Source organism: Rhincodon typus, chromosome 9 (assembly GCF_021869965.1).
Source record: "Rhincodon typus isolate 14 chromosome 9, sRhiTyp1.1, whole genome shotgun sequence".
Taxonomy (NCBI): domain Eukaryota; kingdom Metazoa; phylum Chordata; class Chondrichthyes; order Orectolobiformes; family Rhincodontidae; genus Rhincodon; species Rhincodon typus.
The window spans coordinates 34,869,934-34,885,957 of record NC_063340.1 but is presented as its reverse complement, the minus strand read 5'-3'; the positions used below and the strand labels follow the sequence as shown (position 1 = coordinate 34,885,957).

Here is a 16,024-nt window from a genome sequence, read left to right as displayed (position 1 = left end):
CATTCCCCTCATTCCAAGAACTTGTCGAATGAACCTGTGTTGCATACCCTCTAGGGATGTATGTTCTCCTTTAGGTATGGAGACCAACTCTACTTGCTGCCCCAGGTTGGGACTCCCCAATGCCCTTGTATAATTTTGTTAAGGGATTTTTATTCTAATTGTTTTCATATAGCAAAAGTTAACTCACCTATTAGAAACATAAATGCTTGTGGTCCCTGTATTATTTTCTGTGAGTCGTTTACAATTGTCTCTTTGAATGCAAACATTTTCCAGTGTCATCACCATTGAAATAAAATCCTTTTTTAGTATTTCCACTAAAGTGGATTCCTTCATACATATCACATTCTATTCCGTCTGACATGTTTTTGCTAGCTCATCAAACCTGTCTGTATCCCTCTGGAGTTTATTTGTACCTTCCTTACTGCTTCATTTCCGACTTAATTCTGTATCATCAGCAAACTTGGATGTTATACTCAATGCCGTCCACTAATTCATTAACGCAGATTGTAAACGGCTATGGCCCAAGTCCAGATCTGTGCAGTTCACAAGTGATAGCTTGTCAACTCAAAGTTTCCGAATACACATGTAAGCATTAACCAATCCTCAATCGTTATCTTTGAGTTACCACCAATTTCATGACTCCTCATTTTGCACAATGATCTCATTTGTCTTTCATCAAATACTTTCTGAAAGTCCAAGTGCACTGTATTCATTGGCACCCCGTTATCAATTCAGTTATGTTCTCAAAACCTTCTAGATTTGTTAAACACAACTTCCCTTTCATAAATCCATGATGACCCTGCTTGCTGATTTTCAAAGTGTGTTGATAGCACATTCCTAACAACTAATTGTCTGTTGACTAACAAACTTGAATATTGCTTTGATAACCCTCGAATTTATTTGTGAAAATCTGTAGTCTTTATTCATTAAATTCCATATGGAGCTTGCTCATGTCAATATTTTCTGTTTTTAAGACTGTAAACAATAAGTAGCAACAAAAAGTCAAAACAACAGAAAAGGTAGAAGTTAAGAGGAATGTAAATTGTGTATCAAAACTTACCCAATAAATTGTAGTAAGATGTTCCAGAACCAATTTTTAATAGTAACATTCTAACACTAAATTTCAGAGTGGGAGTCTAGGAACACCGAGCCTGTAAAAGAGAATGTGATCCAACCTGTAACTACTGAAAGCACTCAACCAACGTCACAAGGAGAGACATTCACGCAAGCTGTCACTATGCTACCTGTTCAGGTAACAGCATTATTTAATAGTTAGCAAATGTACTTTTTGTTTTATTGTTTTTTGTAAAATCTGCTGTTTTAGTTGTATAAGCTGTTTTGGTAACTCAAGCAAATATAGAATGTCAGTTTATTTCAAGAACAAGAAAAGCCTTGTTACTTCACTAAATTTGCAAACTAAGTTCTACTTGTTATTCTGTTAATGAAGGTGTATGTAAAGAGATTGCCTTGATTGTAACGTGTAACTATTAATTTTTTTTACATAAAAGTTATCTTGGAATTGACATTGGTTATTACCTATTTTACCTCATGGAAATCTGCCACTTCAGGTTTCCTCTTGTACTTTAGAGAAGCAAATTGCTGAAATTGGTACTGCAAACCTCATGGAGTGAGTAAAATTATTACAGGTTAAGTATGTACAGCATCTGTGTCATGTTTCTCATCCTAGATATTCCTACAATGGATTTCAACGTTTCAAAATAATTGATCTTTGGCTTTGTTTGAGCATCTGCTCCAAGGCATTTGTGTAATTTATTATAAGAAAAAAAAAATTGTTTTCACAGCCTTGGCAATCTGATGTACTTTGCAACTGTTGTCACTGTTGTAAAGCAGAACAAACAGCAACTTATTCTATAGTGACCTAACAACATTGGTATATCCTTTGTAGTAAAGCTTATTTTTGCCACAATAAAGTAGATCATACATTATGATGATTGTACATTAAAACTACCAGTGGTGAAAGCTCTTTAAGGCAATTAGTGAAAAATAAGTTCCAGTGATTCTTAAATCGGTGAATTTCGGATAATTTTTAGATTAGTCGCGCATGTATTAGGAACAGAATTTTAGAACTTCTAATCTTTATGCAATTAATTATTATTTGTTTTCAGATCCCAGTGACTCCAACTGTTTCAGCGATTAGCATGGTGCAACCACCAGCCTTTCCTGTATCAATGTCCATACCTCCTCCAGGCTTCAACCCAGCCATTCCACCACCTCCATTTTTACGGCACAGTTTTAATCCTTCGCAACCACCACCCGGTATGGAACAATCAGTTTTTGGCTGTTCTGTGTGCAGTGTTCTAAATGCTAAATTTGTACAAATTAAGTTACAGTCTGCTTGGATTTGTTTTCTCCATCATTGTGCATTGGCTATTCACAATGTTAAGATAGCTAAACAATGTAGTGCTGTAGCAGCATGTTTTGAGATTGACAGTTCAACATTTGCTGAATTTTAGAAGTTAGCCACCTCCCTATGTTGCTGCTACTTTACGTTGAAAGTCCAGTTTCCCATGCCACTCGATTATCAAATTTTAATAATGTCTTAATAACCCTGCAATTTATTTGTAAAAATCTTCGGGGCAACTTCAGTAAATTCCTTTTTTCACTGATTAATTCCGTAAAATGCTTGCTGCTGTTAAGTTTGATAAAAGCCTGATAATGCATGCAAGACAAAGGTTTTCCCACACCATTTAATGTGTGATCTTTGAGAGAATTCTGCTAATTTTGACTCACAGTTGGCATCTTTAATAATAGGTTATGCTGTAATTCCCTCTCAACATACTGGCAATATGACATTTGATTGTGAATGTACCTTATGTAGTTTTCTGTATTGTAATGAATTATACAAATACATTGATCCATTTATACTAATTGGTCACCATGCAGAAGATTATGATTATATGCATCACACTAAATAATATTAGTTGTCAAGCTGGTGAAAGTAAATACCCTACAAATGCTGGAAATTTGAAGGAAAACCAGAATAAGCTGAAATGCACAGCTGATCACTTAGCACCTAGATAAAAAGAGAAGACAGGTTAGAGACATTTTGGCTTCATAGTCTTCTGTCAAAATGAAAAACTAAATAGAAGGGCGTGTGAAAAAGAACATCTGTCAGTTACAGGAGGCAGAAATAAAGTATGATGACCTGAAATTTACCTAATGGAAAATTATTTGCTGGCATAAAAGATTATTAGTAAAGTGAAAATATTGAATACGACAACAGGAGAGTGTAAAAATGATAAATGGAAAGACACGGGTGAGCCCCAAGCAAAGACATGGACATAGGGAAGAATAGAGACAATGTCTGGAGTCTGTGTATGTGTGATGAGCTGTAAAAGTAGAAAGTAGTATGTGATTGAAAGTAGTAGGAGCACAGTGGATCTGTCAGCTCTGAGGAAAGGAAAATGCAACAACATTTGAGCTTCAGCATTGGTGGCATTTAAGCATATGGTGTTTACCTTTTTGTGTAGGGATCAAGGGATTATGCTTCATAAGTCATAATTAGTAAGGAATCACAATTGTTTTACTGTACAGGAGGTGGCCATTATGTCTGCACTAGGTATCTAATGAGCATTGTGACTTAGAGCCATTCTTCGACCTTTTAACTGTACCCTTACACATTATTTCTATTCAACTACCCATCTATTTCCCTGTTAAATGCTTCAGTTGAACCCACCTCCACCACATTTCCAAGAAGTGCATTTCAGACCTGAACTATTTATTGTGTGAAAAGGTTTTTTTCCTCACACCAAACTTTCTCAGATTACAGGCGCTGACTGACCTGTGTATTTGCAGTGTTTCCTGTTCTTCATAGTTATCTATTGTGCTCCTTTCCCAATTTGTTGTGCAATAAAGTTTAGGTGTTTAGATTGCTAGTGGTAGAGATAGAGTTGAAGGTTCAGGAATTATAAATTGTTCACAGTTTTGTTTTAATATTTGTTGAGGCCATTGTGACAAAATATGTGGCTGCTGATTATTTAGGTTTATTGTAAGATTTAAATTGTAGCATGAGTTAAAGAGGAAATGTATCAGTTTAAATTGACCAAGAACCTGATCTTATGCTAAATAGTCATCATATTCATTCGTGTTCACTAAAAAATAGGATTATAAGCATGTTGTCAGTTTGGGCGGAATGTTAGTTTGACTGCCGGTTCTCATTACCTGACACACAGTATGTTGTGCCCTCTAAAACAGAAAATATCAATGCTGTTGGAGCTGGAAGCAAACCTCCCATACAGAGAGTGTTACTGTGCAAATAACTTCCAAATGGGGGAGGTTAAAAGACCAGTGCTAAAATATTAGTTTTGAGTCCAGAAATATTTTAGTATATCTTTAATAGATGCCAAGGTAAAAGAAAAGTATGATGGGAATAAGTAACTAGTTGCTGAATCGACCCCAAAATTATGTAGGGCACAGTAAATTGAAAGCAGAATAAATGTTAAGTAATTTGTACCTGCCTGTCTTGGCTTAATTTTTTGGAAGATGAATGCTGTTTAACGAAATACAAAATGGTTCAGTCATTTGCTGCATAAGCACAGATTGAATTATGTAGGATACAATATTAATTTTACCTAAATTATTATGTACACGACTTTAATTAAACTAATCTAACAAATCTTATTCTGATTTAGGCAAAGCAAAATAAATTATAGCTTGCAATACTGAAGGACTGTTTTTAATCCCACGTACAGGTTACCTACCGCCACCACCACCAGTTGTTCCACCTCCAGTTGTTGGTCCTTCTATTCCGCCAGTACAAACCTGTGAGTATTGATTATCTTTTATAAGGTTGCTTTATATATGTATCAATTTTTGATGCCTGTTATTGCACTAATTTTCAGAAGGTTAATTAAAGATAAACTTAAAAGACTTTGTTTTTGAATTCTGATGGATTATTATTTATTAAAAACAAGTGAATGCATCAGGGATGAGAAATCCTCATCATTAGGTGGAATTCTGACTTTTTTAATGAAGGGGTCAAGCCATTTAATTTTTTTTCTGTCTTACCTGTGCCTCCCTTCTGCCATTCCAGTCAATTACCCTGCGGCTAAAGCTGGGAATAGAGAGCTTTTGAAAATCTGGAAATCTTTGCCAGTACTGGGGTCAGGAGCAGACACAGAAGAGTAACCACTCGTCTCACTGGGAGGAGTGTGAACTGCTGCTGGCTGCTTGATTGGGATATGGGTTTTAGCAGCCAGCATTAGGAAGAACCAGCAGAAACTTAGTCTCGGCAGGCTTTGGGAAACAGTGGAACTCCAGATGGGAGGAGCAACCGGCACAGTTTAGCCAGTATAGGGAGCAGCAAGACTCCCAAATCTCCGTAGAGTTTAGCAGGCAGAGTGGGTGGGGTTGGCCAGATTGGGTGCTGAATGGATTGGGAAGAGAGGAATGAATGGGAGGAGTTTTTCGTAAGTGGGCCATATGTGGAAAGAGGAAGGGAGCTGTTTACAGTATGCCGGTGAGGATAAAGACTTCATTGAGCCTTCCATCACCAAGGAATTGGAGAACTTGGTTGAACCCTATGTGACTATATCAAGTAATACTTTTACAAATACTTAAAGAACTTTGATACTTAAACATGTATTATATGTTGATGTATAACATGCAGACATTAATTATATACTGAATGCTACTATGCTGCTATACTGTTCAGTTTTTGCAGGCATCTGAGCTTGTTAATTCTTGAATATCATCATTTTACTTGTTCTTACATGGGATGTGGACAGTGGCAAAGCTGGCATTTGTTGCCCATCAAGAATTTCCCTTGAAACAATGGTGGTGGAAGGGTCACGTTGGATAATAGCTTGTGAAGCACTGCCATACTCCTTTCCTTCACTTTGTATTTGCATAACAAGATCATGCTCTTATATTGTTATAAACTTGCATCCTTTATTACATGAACTAACTGCATTGAATGCTGAGGTCATTTTGATGATTTTATGCATAAACATTGGTCCATGAGTTTTCCAGTTATAGAGGTAAACCTAAGGAAGACTAATGTCCCTGATCTCCTGAAGTCTAACAATTCCACCTTTTAAAAGTGGCTTAGAAGCATTTGCATTCACTACAGATCATAAAAGGTGTTATAATTACATGATTCCTTTTCACAAATTTTCAGACCATTTTGTCTTCACCCACTCTCATCCCTGAATGCATACTCTCTGAACTGTGGATATGAAGTAGATTGTTCTCGATTTTGTTTGAAGATTATTCTCAAGCTTGTTGTCTAAAATTAATAATAGTGCAAAAAAAATTATTTTGCAGCTCTAGTTTGTCCGCCTCTTTCCAACACCCAAGACAGTACAAAGGATTCCCCGTTTGGGAACCTACTTTCACACATAGGCTCTGGGCACAGCAATCTCCCAACTCCTAGTATTCCACCAGGGAGTATGTTTAATCCAATTGGCACACAGCCTCTCTCTTCTGGTCCAGGTGGATCAAATGACTTAGGGGCACCACGCACAGGCAGCCAAACGTCAACATCTGAAACAGCATCTACTTCTGGGCCAGGTATGTAGTTCTGTTGAAATGTTTATTTACTATCTTAGTAATTTCAACAAATTTATCTCCGTTAATACAGTTAATATTTGCTGCAATCTTTTTCCTTTTCCATAACAACTCTCAGTTTAGTGAAAAGTACATGCTGTGATGGTGTATAGATATGCATAAAATTAAGTCTGACATTTGGATTGGAAAGAAATGAAAATGCAATTTTTATTTTTATTTTAATTTTGAAATGAGCAGTTTGTTTTCATTAGATGTAATGTTAGCTGTCTTTTTCCACCGTATTTACATGCATCTGGCTTATTCTTTAAGCAAGATGTTTTGTAATTGCAATATTATAATAGTATATAGAGGTTTAAGTATACACTTGGTTAAAATAATGAGACGTAAATGTTACGATTTTTATATTTTGGTATTTCAGGACATTGTCACCTTGTGGGTGATTAGCAACTGTGCCAGTGAGACATAGAGTTGAACTGCATTATCAGTGTAGTACATCCGAAGCTACACACTTATAGGACAATATAGTAGTCTATTGTAGTTGCTCCATTTCCTCTTAGGCTATTTAGAGAATTACGTGCACGTTTTAATACATAGGGTGCATGATCAGTTAGTAGACGATCAATAGATTTATATTTAATGACTCCTCGATAATATTTGATTCCCAATTCAGCGACCCTATCTCAACCACAGTCACAATTGATGCCAACTTCAATAAATAGATTTTATTGTGATTAAAAGATAGATGGAAAATGATGTGACTTGGTAGTGACATGCAGTTGTTTAGCAATGTGTTAGTTGACGGAATGAAGTGATTCCGGCATTTCTGTCAGCAAGTTAACCAATCTCAAGTGGTCCCCACCCTCCGCTCCCATCGAGAGTTTATATTTCCTAGAAATGGAAACAAATTTTGCGAAAGCAGGCAATATTCTATTGCATCATCAGTGTAGCTGCATAAGTTGATAATATAGTAGTCGTGAAGGATTTCTCTAATGAATATTTTGTTATTTTTGGGGACATTTTGCTACAATTGCGTAGGTTGTTGGTGAAACCACATCTGTAGTATAGTACCATGTACTGTTTCAGTCTCCTTACTTAAGAGTGACATTCAAATCTGTTTGAAAAAAGTTCACTCAACTCATTTCTGAGGTGAAAGGATTTTCTTATGAGTAAAGTTGGGCCTCTATCCATTGAAGTTTAGAAGAATGAGAGACAATCTTTTTTGAAATATAAAAGATCCTAAGGCGAATTGACATTTTGAATCCTGAGAGAACATTCCTCCTTGAGAGGGAAACTAGGACTAGGGGATTCTGTTTAATATGAAGGGATTTTCTGTTTAAGATGGATATGAGGACTTTTGTTTTCTGAGAGTTGTTAGTCTGTGGAATTTGTTTTGTCCAAAGAGCAGTGGAGGCTGGGTCATGGAGTACTTGAAGCTGAGTTGGATAAATTAGAATCTGAGAGATGTACAGCATGGAAACAGCCCCTTCGGTCCAACTTGTCCGTGCTGACCAGATATCCTAAATTAATCTAGTCCCATTTGCCAGCATTTGGCGCATATCCCTTCCTATTCATATACTTATCCAAATACCTTTTAAATATTGTAATTGTACAAGCCTCGATCACTTCCTCTGGCAGCTCATTCCATACACACACCACCCTCTGTGAAAAAGTTGCCCCTTAGGTCCCTTTTAAATCTTTCCCCTTTCATCTTAAATCTATGCTGTCTAGTCTTGGACTTCCCTACCTTGGGGAAAAGACCTTGACTATTCACCCTATCCATGCCCTTCATGATTTTTCTTGTGGGACAAGGATTTCAAGGTATATAGGGAATAGACAGAAAAGTGTGGTTGAGGTCACAATCAGGTCTGTCATGGTCTTATGAAATGGTGGAGTAGGAGCTCGAGCCAAATGGTCTACTCCTGCTCTTAATATGTATGTTCATATGTAGACGTGGACAGTAAAAAATATGGGCAGCCAGTTTAATACTACAATATACAAAACAAAGCATATTTGGATGCTGTAGTCACAAAAAATGATTGTGTACACCTGGCCAAAAGCATCATGTTTATTGTGAGTCCTTACTGTTGCAGGAGCTCAAAGTACAGTTTCAACTGGGCCAGTTCTGGGATTGCAACCATCAACACCTGCACCAGGACTACCCAATTTGCCACCTCCAAATATGGTTGGACCAAGGATACCTGGAGTGCTCCCACTGGACGTGCGTCCTGGAATGATGCCGCCATCACCCGGACAGCGGTTTCCATTGCTGATGCCACCTCAGCCAAACATGCCCCCTCAGCCGAATATACCCCCTCAGCCGAACATGCCCCCTTCATTATCAATTGACGGACCTCTTCACTCAGGGTCCAGAGCTCCCTTTCCACCAGTAAGTTCTTTCAGTAGGCTTGAAGGAGCATTTTCAAGAGCTGCAGTCCCCAGTTCTGACAGCAGTACTAATGCAAGCCAAGGTACAGCAGATGAAAGAAGATCTACTGGAAATGATCATTCTTTTCAGCGAGAAAGCATGCAACAAGAAGGTGATCGGGATTATCGCTTCCCACCAGTGGATAACAGCGACACTCATGGAAGACGGGATCAATTTGGATTTGGTCCTGACCAAAGATGGGGCTCAAGAGATTTTGATGAACGTGAGCGTCGTGCCGTGCCCTTTGGCGGCCCTAAAGGTTTTCATGATGATCATGAAAGATATGGTGGAAGAAATTTCAGGTTTGATGGAAGAAGTGGTCCAGTATGGAACCGGGGTTTTGACCAGGAAGTCCACAGGGATCTTGATGATCGCAGCAGGCCTTGGGAACGCCAGAGAGATCGTGATGACCGAGATTTTGGCTTTCGCCGAGATGTAAATGGAAACCGTTTTGGAAGAGACCGAGAGCAAGATCACTGGGTTCCTCCTCGGCATAGGTTTGACTATTTTCAAGGGACCACCGATCACCAAAAACCGGATGATAGGCCTCGGGTAAATGGTGATTTCTCAGAAACAAACAGCCAGACACCAAACAAGGAGCTTGCAAACAATGATTCTGAAGTTTCTGTGAACCTTGCATCTCCATCAGATGGAAGTGTGGAGAAGGATGACTTAGAAAATCAACCTGTAACTGAAAACACAGATACCGAGGGGACATAATTGTCATACAGTATGGCAATATTTTGTATAGGTGGTCATCTGCAGTGGACAAAATGGTTGACTGGAACTTGAGAAAAGTCACTGTTGTCTGCGAGACAATTTAATCCGATGTACATCCTTTCACTCTAATAACTGAAGTTAATGTGTACAACTGACCTGTACAGACTGTTGTTCTTTAGTTGAACACGGTAGGTAACGACATTTTTTTTTCATGCTTAGAGGCCAGAACTCCCACATTTCTTTTAATTTGAGGAAGATATAATAGCTTGCCAAAAAAAAATTTTAAATTGATCTTCCTATGGAAGATAGGTAAACTTGTAGCTGTTACAGCTGGGATGGAATAAAAGTGGTGATAGTAATACTTGAAAGGCATAATCTGAATTTTTCCATTCCCTGAAGCTGCTACAATATTTAAATTTAATGCTTTGACGAAAAGGAGTTACTGTTTCATGTTTTATCCTGTTGACAGCAATCGCCTAGCCCATTCACAGTGAGCAGTGCAGTACTGAGGTGTAGAAAACAAAATTGTAATACGTTTCTGTTTTGTAAAAAAAAGAAATTTTAAATTCTCTTATAGTCTGGTCTCTGTTAATCCCAGAATAAATGTTTGTGATTTGTCCCTCGTACTGCAGTGAGTAACGGCTGAAAAAGTCATTTGAATGTTGGGTGCATTCTGTTTTTAGATGCTAATAAAACGTTTGTTTGATAATGTTGTGATCTTCAGTTCATCTGTTTTTTTTTGCAAAGGAAAGGTGCCATCAAAAATGGTGGTTTGATTTGGCATCAGGAAAAACATAAGGAAAATACTTAAAGAAAATAATTAAGTAGCAATGGAGGAAAGGAGTCCAGAGCAACTAGGTATTGTCCCAGTTGAGATTTTTTTTTCTTTAGAATTGCCTTTTAACTCAACATCCCTCTTTTTCTATGAATCTTCCAGTAAAAGTATGGGTTGATGCAATTTTCCCTATATCACTCTAATTATCCAGCAAGATGGCCACATTGGGTATTCAAATTTTCCTTCCATTGAGATGAAATTTTTGCATCTGTAAAGCACTCCATCTGGTGGTCCAACTGATGCATAATTAGCTAGGATAAAACAGGCCTTTAAACTTGATCTTCACCCTTCTAGTGGGAGGAAAGTGCTGATCTGACCTGTGCAGCTATGATCTGTTTAAGTGAAAATCTCCATAATTATTTTGTCCTTAGGAACAAAAAGGAAGTGAATTGTTGGCTAGGACCAATGTTTATTTCAGTTGAATGAAAAAAACAGATTGTGTTCCGGATAGAGTAATAGTTTGCGAGAACAGGGGCACATTGAGTATAATGTGAAATAGGCTTGACTAAATTTCATGTGCTTTAGCCATCACAACGTTGAAACATGCTAGGGAGCATTGGCTAACACAATTCCCTAAAAGTTTGTTTGCTCTTGTTAAAAGAAATGCTTGTGACTTTTCCAGCTAGTTGATTGAAAGGCAAGATTGTACAGGGATTCTTGAAAATTAAATGGTCAACCATCAGTCTGTATTCATAACACTACTAATAGAGCCAGATTTTATACCAGTTTCAGTGTAAAATGTAATCTTCCTCCTGTATTATTGAGTTATTTATGCCTACAGAATTTTGGGAGCCAGAGCCTTCTGATTTAACTTACTGCTTTGAATCTTGGATCTATATGTACAGGTCAATGTTCTATCAATTAGTTCTATTTGTGTTTTCCACAGTTGTATTTTCCAATAAATAAGAGTGCTTGAGGTTTTAATTGTACAGCTGGTCACTGTTGACTGTTATTACAGTGATTTTTCAGTAAGTAAGCACTAATGTGTGAGTTTAAAGAGGTTTTTTTTTTGGTGGATCTGAACTTGTAGCTGATTTACCTAAATCTGTATTTCACAAAAATACTTTAGGAATTCATGTGCTCCAAGCAAAATTCTAACAGATTTGTAAACCTGTGGGATTCAGTGCTGTAGTTGAAACATTTTCAAATGTAATTTGAGAATTGTTAATAACATTTACTGTATTTTGCAAAAAGAAACTTGCAGGTTTGGGTTGTCACACATTAGGAGAAATTTGCTTTGAAGAAATATTGAAGAACGATGAGCTTGGGGTGGTGTTTTGAAATACCTTGAATGGAAGGTCATAACTTCAAATATCTGTGTGCCAGGGAGAAAGTAAGTTGTATTCTACCAGAAGTTGAGTGGAGACCAATGGTGCCACAGCCTTGGATCACAGCACCCATCCTTGAGACACCAGCACATACCCATAACTTACTGTCCTTAACAGAAAATGCCCAATTCCACAATTTAGTTAGTGCCTGAAAATTGCTAATGGATACGGTTAATTATTTACAGCATAATGATTTTTAAGTCTATATATACATCATGGATGTTAGAACCTATTGTAGATAAAAGTTCAGAAATAATTGTGGTACGAGATTTAAAAATCAAAAATTGTAATTGCTAAGAAACTGAAATTAAAGCAGAAAAGCAGGTTTATCAATATCTGAAGAAAAATGTATTTGATTTTACTATCATTTTGAGCATTTATAATTCTTTTTTTTAAAACTATATCTATGTTACCATCACACATTATCCTTTCCAGTATTTTATGGTTATGTTGTAGAGCCTCAAGGTTACCCAACTACACAACTTTTGTTGGAATTTGAATAACTATTTCGGATAAAAATGAAGGGAATAAAGGAATATTACCATAATTTGGAAAAGTGGAGTTAATACAGAATTCAGCCATGATCTTATCGGATCCAAAAAGCATACTTCAGCTATTAAATTCGTAGGACATTGTTTAAAAAAGACTAGTGTATTAAGCAGCATGTACCAGTAAGCAGTAACATTCACCAAAAATAATCATGTGCAGAATTGGATTGTGCACCCCGCTGTGCTGCAGCTACTTCTTACATACCAGCCATGACCAAAATATCCATTATTGTATAACATTACTCACAATTCAGACTTTAGACATTTTGATAAAATCTCTTTATTTTAACCCTCTTGTCTATAGACAAAACATTATCCAAAATTTCTGTATAAATTGATATGTGCTACAGAATTGGACGCCTTGGTTTTGGTGCTTCAGTGCCTTTTTGATAACAAAATGATGTCGTGCCACCTGCACATTTCTGTTGCAGCACATTCCACAAAGGAACTTGTTGAAGGTTGATTACATTAGGAGAGCACACTGGAAGTCAACACAGTAAGCAGATTGTTACATCTTTCATGTGTAACAAATTTGTTGTCAGTGTTCCATTTCAGTGTCATTGCTAAGCTAACACAGACAGCTGAACATGCTTACAGCAGCAAGATGAATCCCCCTTCCTCCAGTTCTATTTAAAGGGATCATTGTCAGCTTGCAGATTAATTCTGATTCTGTTCAAGTTTGTGGAAATTCATGGTGGTTAGAAGAGTTAGTGAAGTATTTATTAGGTAGCACTAAAGATAGAAAAGTCCTTAAATGTGCCTGGCCACTTGTTCTTAGTCAGAGGTGTTCTTGCTAAAATTCCTTTTGAATTAAAGCATGAGAAGGACATGGAACAGAGGCAGTAATGATGAGGGCAAGCTATTATACGAGGAAGGACTAAGGACTTCCAGCATGAAACAGTCACCTAAGGTGGGAAGTGTTTCTGTCATTTTTGCTTTACAAAATGAAGCTCTCAAAGAACTCTGCCACATATTCCCACTCGACCAGGAAATAATTTTGCTAATACTACATGTTCACATGACCATAGTCCTCCATTTCTTCTTGTTCGGCCTTTTAGATTAGAGCATGCAACATATGTGTCATCTCCTTGTTTGCTGTCCATTGCTACATCTGAGAGATGACAAATGCACTCTATACCAAGAAACTGAAGTTCATTCTGCACTCTCAACAAAGAGAAACAAGTAAAGTGTGCCTATGGCTTTCCTCCAGTGGTGCGCTTCCATTGGACTCCATGTCGTCAGCTGTAGGCACTATGCCTTGGCACTGCATCTCTATGCTGGGATGTAACTTGCCTACAAAAATTGTCAAGCACTGTATGTGCATTTAGTGTGTGACTTCACTCAGGTGTCATGTCTGTTGTCAATGCACCAATCATAATGCTTTAATTCTGTACCAACTTGCTTTTACCTCAATATTTCAAACACCACAACAAATCAAAGGGTACTTGCTGGTGACTAGGACTGTCTGCTTTAGACCTGGCCCATGACTCCATTCTGCAATCTAACCACATCATCAGCATGCGTGTAGTGTGAGCCATTGAGCAAAACATTGGAGTGTTGAAGCAACAGTTCCACTGCTTGAACTGTCTGAATAAGGAGTTATCATGAGGCCATAGCCCTTGCTATCAGCAACACAGCAAGCAATTTGAGGATATGGAACAGAAGAGTTAGCCAGTACATTGTTTTGCTGGCAAAACTGTTGGTGATAGCCACATACAACTGCAGTTATGTTGAGTACAAGCACAAACCCCTCCTATTCTACAAGACATCTTGCCATCCTGTTGACCACAGTGCTGATACAGAAGCTACTGCAAAACAACCATTCCAAATCAACTTTGGCCAACATACCAATCGATATTCCATGCAAAAGTCAACTAATTATCCTTATATCTTTATCTGATTATCCTTAGTACTTGTATTTTTGGTGTCCTCGCCAGGCTTAGTGCATCTTCAACAAAACATAAATTGCTGGATAAACTCAGCAGGTCTGGCAAAATCTGTAGAAAGAAAACAGTTAATGTTTCGCGTCCAGTAACCCTACTTCAGCAATTTATATTTTCATTTCGATCTTCATTTATGGTTCCTTGATTTATTTTAGTAAATCTTCACATTGCTACTCCAGTAAAGCAGCATGTCTGGTAGAACGCAATGACTTGCATAAATTAAGGTGATAGAAAGCTTTAACAGATTCCGTAGAGCAGTTGCACAACCTCATTGTGGTTGGCAGCTATCTGGGTTGGTTGACAGCCAGCAGAAAGAACGTTAGCAGTGGTGGGAACATAACTGCTGTTATCCTAGATGGAACAGTAGACCCACACCCCAGTTAGTCACTCCCATTTCTTTAAGATGGTGCCTTAACTAACCTAGTAAGGGGAAACAAAATGCAGGACTTCTCAAGACCCTGAAGCTAAAACTGTCCAAACAAGTTGACGTTTTGTGACCTCAGATAAAGCTTCCACGTCAGCATTGGCATTGGATGGCTCCTACTTGCACTACAGTGGAAGATGAGAGAATGGCAGTTGAATGCTGCACATGGTAGAGTCGACAAGTGTTTTGCCACTATTTTTACACTGAAAAAGATATGCTGTAACACATGTGTGAATGGAGACAGATTCCCCCTTGTTTTCTGACAGTGGCAACACTTTTTCTGGCAAACCTACGACTGGATCAGTAAAGATGTACATCAGCCCTTCGCTGCTCCTTCTGAGTTCTCTGCAGCAGGACTTATGTAACCTCTCCATCCAGGAAATTAACATCCACACTATGCTTTTTCCCCAAAACCTGGCTGTACCCACTCATACGTGATCACTCACCACTGTGCAGATCTGGCTTGTATGCTGCACATTGCCAAAATCTCAGCTGGTGGTTGAAGATGTGGAGTTGTGATTTTTCTTCTGTACCTTGGAATTCTGGTTTGACACCAGAATGACATCTAGTACTTACTTGGGTATCTGAAAAGATATAAGTACCAGGGTAAAGCTTGCATGAGCTAAGGTGGGAAAGTAAGGGGTGCATGTTTACATCATCTGCAGCTTGACAAATCAGGATAATAAGCTGCAGTAGAAATTAAATGTATGAAGGTAGATTACATAGGAGCATACTGACATTCCTTGGATTTAGCCCCACAGCCATAGTTGTGGCTGCACAAATGACTGCCAGCTCATCCCTTGTGTGGCTTTTAGAGCATGCATCCTTGCCAGGCCCAAGCTGGTTAGGACTGCTTCTTCCAGTTATGGGCCCAAGTGGTCCTGTAAGTGTGGGTAGTGTGTATAGTGTGAGATGAGAATAAGGCTTGTAGCAGTGCTAAGTCTGTGAAGATGAGGTATGTCTGTGATTTTTGTATTGATAGGTCATTCTTTTTTGATATTGATTGTAGATGAGGGTCAGGCATTGTGGTGAATAAAGCTCGTACGTTTGTAGAATATGGCATTTGAAAATGCATTCATTAACATTGACCATTTGTGAAGTCATTGAACTTTTTGCAGCACTGCATCCATGTTGATAGTGACAGAGGTCTGCAGCACAGATAAACACCCTCAAGTCCATCACATCTGCGCTGGTCAAAAACAACCATCTTAATTATTCTAATCCCATTTTTCAGTCTTGTATGACTTGGCATCACAAGTGCACATCTGAATAC

The 16,024-nt window shown here is 38.0% G+C and overlaps 1 protein-coding gene across 1 annotated transcript in view; it reads left to right on the top strand.

The window, feature by feature from the left end:
* Window positions 1-10,382, top strand: part of scaf8 (SR-related CTD-associated factor 8) — a 62,031-nt gene extending 51,649 nt beyond the window's left edge. The window contains exons 15-19 of the mRNA XM_048600974.1: window positions 1,128-1,252; window positions 2,127-2,277; window positions 4,713-4,784; window positions 6,286-6,531; window positions 8,619-10,382. Of these exons, the coding sequence (XP_048456931.1) occupies window positions 1,128-1,252; window positions 2,127-2,277; window positions 4,713-4,784; window positions 6,286-6,531; window positions 8,619-9,673 (1,649 nt within the window). The 3' untranslated portion in view covers window positions 9,674-10,382. The remainder of the gene's footprint in view (window positions 1-1,127; window positions 1,253-2,126; window positions 2,278-4,712; window positions 4,785-6,285; window positions 6,532-8,618) is intronic.
* The last annotated feature ends 5,642 nt before the right edge of the window (window positions 10,383-16,024 follow it).